General features: G+C 39.7%; 1 protein-coding gene across 1 annotated transcript in view; it reads left to right on the forward strand.

Moving 5' to 3' along the window:
* Positions 1 to 518: 518 nt before the first annotated feature.
* LOC144961395 (indoleacetate--CoA ligase-like) overlaps positions 519 to 5,000 on the forward strand; it is a gene marked incomplete at both ends in the record, with an annotated part of 8,704 nt that continues 4,222 nt past the window's right edge. Inside the window, 2 exons of the mRNA XM_078894612.1 lie at positions 519 to 723; positions 2,922 to 3,058. Of these exons, the coding sequence (XP_078750738.1) occupies positions 519 to 723; positions 2,922 to 3,058 (342 nt within the window). The remainder of the gene's footprint in view (positions 724 to 2,921; positions 3,059 to 5,000) is intronic.

Raw genomic sequence — 5,000 nt, forward strand, 5'->3', positions numbered from 1 at the left:
TAATAATAATAATAATAATAATAATAATAATATAATAATAATAATAATAATAAAAAATAATAATAATAATAATAATAATGATAATAATAATAATAATAATAATAATAATAATAATAATAATAATAATAATAATAATAATAATAAATAATAATAATAATGATAATAATAATAATAATAATAATAATAGTAATATCATCATCAACATAACATCATCTTCATCATCATCATCATCATCACCATCATCATCATCATCGTCATCATCATCATCATCATCATCATCATCATCATCATCATCATCATCATCATCATCATCATTATTTTTGTTATTGTTTTTATTATTTGCGTGTGTTTTAATTGAAAATTAATAAAATTAGCTCTCATTTTAAATGGTTTTGAACAGGAAATTAACCTACATTTAAGATTTAAGCCAAGACCATCTAGTTTGAGTCGATCTGTGAGTGGATCTATACCAGTTGAATGACCAACTTATCATCATGTCATGCTAATGTATCTCACAGACCTGGGACCTCATGGTCAAAGAAAAGTGTACCATGGCCAGTCTTCAGCCCCCAATGATACAGATGCTGGGATCTCACTGCAGCGATTTGCCAGAACCCCACTGGCGTCTCAGAGCAGTCACCACGACCTATGAGGTCAAGGACACAGTTCTAGACGCAATCGGAGTGCTGACGTCATCCATCATTATTTGTTACTCCCTGATAGGTGTATATCAATCCACTAACACTACTACTAACATTTCTGCTGTTGCCACCACTGCTGCTATACAACAACAACAACTACTACTACTACTACTACTACTACTACTACTACTACTACTACTACTACTACTACTACTATTTCTACGACGACTACTACTACTACTACTACTACTACTACTACTACTACTACTACTACTACTACTACTACTACTACTACTACTACTACTACTACTACTGCTGCTGCTGCTACCACTACTACTACTAGTGCCGCGCTGAAGACCGGTCTGGACCGCGGTCCCACGGTCTTTTAGCTGTGAACCGAAGACCGGTCCCATAGGGGAAGACCGGCGGCGGTCCTCACTTCTTATCACCTTTCAACTAGTGCGGGGCGGTCCTTGCAAGGACCACGGTCCTACGGTCTCGCGCCATAGCCTACTACTTCCCCAGCGATTCGTTGCTTCGGTTGCCTATCTTCCACCAATCACCACCCATCCCACTTAATTAATCGCACCCACCCCCCTTTGCCATACACTAAACGACACAGACGACCATACAGGCAGACGACCACCAACCTCCACTCCGCAAACCGCCCTTTCGTGTGTGAGATGGGGGGAACAGGAGGCGCACGCCTTGGACGATTCCATTATACGGGGTAAATTTCAAAATTTACTACACCATAATGATCGCAATGACAATGATCTATGGTGAAGGCATGACCCCTCTTCTCTAATGGGTTATTGTTTGAAATGTATGTGACTACTAAAGATGTGTGTGTTTGTGTGTGTGTGTGTGTGTCGAACCTAGCAAGTAGCAAATCCGATTTTTTTTTGTTTTCTTTTGTCCATCTCTTGTCACCACTCCTTTCTATCGCAGTGTTGTCATTTAAAATAATACAATAATATTAAAATTTCGTTTGGTGTTTTTACTAATCAAATAATATGAGTTTCATTAGTTTCTTCCTTCCAAAAAACCCAGTTATAACGTCTGAATTTTAAAAAAGTCCAATAGAATATTTGGGGACCCCGATAGCTCAGTTGATAGAGCACTCTCTTTATACGCAAAGGGCCAGAGATCGATCCCGGGTGCAGTCGATTTTTTTCTGAATCCCTGTCTACTCAGCAATGAATGGGTAGCTGAGTTTGTTAGATCTGGCGAAAAGTCACCATCGACCCCTCTTATTACCTCATCCACCCCCTCTTATTATAACTTCACGTCTCTCTCTTACTCTTCAATGCTCGCTGCCCTCTAATGTGTGTGTGTGGGGGGGGGGGTAGTAGTTGCGTGTGTGTATCAACGCCACGAACAACTCGATCAACGCCTTGGGCGATGCCATTATCTCCGTTAATGGGGATAAATTTCAAATTTTATTAAATTATCGAAGTAACAATGGAGTACGGTGAGCAAATAAAGAAGGCATCACCCCTCTTCTCTAATTAGGTTACAATTTGAAATGAGTGTGACTACTCCGTGTGTTTTACTCCTGTAGACCACGGTTTTCATCGTGTAGCGGTCTTTAACGGTTCAAGAATGAACGATCCCACGGTCTCAAAGGTCAAACCGGCTCGAATTTCCAACAGTCTCTCAGGAATGTTCAATGTCGAAAAGGACCGGTCCTTGCGGTCTTCATTTCCCAAGGACCGTAGGACCGTGGTCCTTAAGCTTGCCAAGGACCGCCCCGCACTAACTACTACTAATACTACAACAACAACAAATACGACTACTATTACTGCTACTACTACTACTACTACTACTACTACTACTACTACTACTACTACTAATAATAATAATAATAATAATAATAATAATAAATAATAATAATAATAATACTACGACTACTACTACTACCACTGATACTACTACTACGACTCTTACTACTACCACTGCTTCTACTACTACTAAAACTACTACTACTACTACTACTACTACTACTACTACTACTACTACTACTACTACTACTACTACTACTACTACCACCACTACTACTACTACCGCTATTACTGCTGCTACTGCCACCGCTTCTTCTTCTTCTTCTTCTTCTTCTTCTTCTTCTTCTTCTTCTTCTTCTTCTTCTTCTTCTTCTTCTTCCTCTTCTTCTTCTTCTTCTTCTTTATATGTTGCACCATCTCCCAGTTTAAAATTAACTATAGCATCAGTTGCTATTATTTAAAATGTCATATTCCATATCTTTACTTTCTTTCCCAGAGGCTGGCTTGGTTTCACGTCTGATCGTGGATGAGCACAGTCGTAGTAAATACATCAATGGGTGTGTGGGTCAACAGGGATCTACTGTCCGGACAGTGTTCGATTTCAATGCTCCCCGTACACCAAAACCAACCAAGGTAACTTGTAAAATTATGCAGAACTACCTAGTACTACGAACAATTCCGTAGAAATTTTGGCTCCACCTACAGAACAACATTCGCTTCTTTGACTCAATTTTTTTTTTAATGAGCTTTATATAGAGCAATATCCACTAAATGTGCTCAAAGCGCTTTACAAGGGGGCCCTGGTCAACATGTAGGACGGGACATGACGCCTGTTAGGCGATATTACAATTTTTCGGACAAAGACAACGCTGTTAACGGCTGGGTACTCATTTTACACCTGAGTACGGTGAGAGAATTTGAGTAAAGAGCCTTTTCCAAGGACTCAACTATGCGCCGAGCTCGAGGCTCAAACCCAGGACCATCCGATCCGAAAGAGCCTCACAATAAATATTAGTTTTTTTAGAACCACATACGTTATTCAGGCCTTCGGGGCATTTTTTTTTTTTTTGGATCATGCTAGGGACAAATTATTTATTCCTCAAGCTATCTAAAATGCCTTTTTTTTCTTTTTCCCCTTGAAACTACGATTTTTTTTTAATTTCAAGTTGGCAGCTCTGATGTGACTCTCGAACTCAAACTGGTTTTGTGCCGGGTTGAACCAGATGCCGAAAAAATCAATTGTAAATTAATTAAAAGTACACGAAATTTACGAAATTTTAGTTTTCTGTTCTTGAAGAGGTAGCGATATAGCTCAGTTGGTAGAGCACTCGCTTGGCACACATATAGTGGCCGAGATCGATCCAGGTGAAATCGAGATTTTTTTTCTATCAACCTAGGAGTGATAGTGTAGCTGGGTCTGTTAGATCTAGCGGAAAGTACTTTTGCGATAGACAAGGGTCCTTTCCAAAAGATAGCAAGCAATTGCTATTATCCGTTTCACGCTATAGAAATCGTAATAAACCCGGGCTTCATGGATGGTTCTTGAAGTAACTATTTTCAACTTCTCCATTAGTAGCAGTAAGCTTCGCAGTCCGAATGACGCTTGCTGAGAATTGTGTGATTCAGTCATGGTCGATAAGTATAGCTGCTCTCTTCCACATTGTGATCACAAGACATCAGCAAATTGATGAATAAGCCAGTGACTGAATGTGGAAGGAATGTGATGCAGAATAGAAGCTTGGCAGTTGTGGAGGCCACGTCCAGGAAGGATAAGCCATGATGATGATGATGATGATGATGATGATGATGATGATGATGATGATGATGGTGATGATGATGATGATGATGATGATGATGATGATGATGATGATGATGATGATGATGATGATGATGATGATGATGATGATGATGATGATATTACAATCACTGCTAAGTTCAGTGCTATCGGTAACAAGACACTCGAGTAGAGCTAAAACAGAAAGTCTTCAGATAGGAAACTCCCCTTCAAACAACTGTTTAGCCCTCAACTAATTACACTCAAAGGGGGCTGGACCTCACCTAGACCATGATTCAATTGCACATTTATTGTTCTTCAATCATACACTAAATAAGGTGCTCTCGTTACCAAGAAACTCGGATAGAGCTAAAGCGTAATGCCTTAAGAGAAGAACCCCCCCCCCCTCGATAAATATTTGGGTCCTCAACTTCTTATACTCTTAATTGGCTGAAACGCAACTGGGTCATGATTCCATTGTACATTTTATTTCTTCTTGAGTCACAAGCTAAATAAGGCGCTGTCGGCATAAACAATGATATTCTACTTCGTTTTTACCAATTTCAAGTGGTTAAGGCATTGCACTGTGATCCGAAAGGTCCCGGGTTCGAGCCCCGCTTCAGTCACGTTCGGGTTTTTTGTTTTTTTTTCAAGACCAATAACCCCCAATTTGCTCACTTGGACAACATGGGTGATTCCTGTTGACATCAGACATCCTGTTTGAAGGAATATCTATATTTCTTCATGGAATGCCTCGGCGACGGTATCTTGTGATGATGTGGCGGAAGGGCGTATGTTTTT

Source organism: Berghia stephanieae, unplaced genomic scaffold (genome assembly GCF_034508935.2).
Source record: "Berghia stephanieae isolate SIO BIC M18660-M18661 unplaced genomic scaffold, UCSD_Bste_1.3 scaffold2426, whole genome shotgun sequence".
Lineage (NCBI taxonomy): Eukaryota > Metazoa > Mollusca > Gastropoda > Nudibranchia > Aeolidiidae > Berghia > Berghia stephanieae.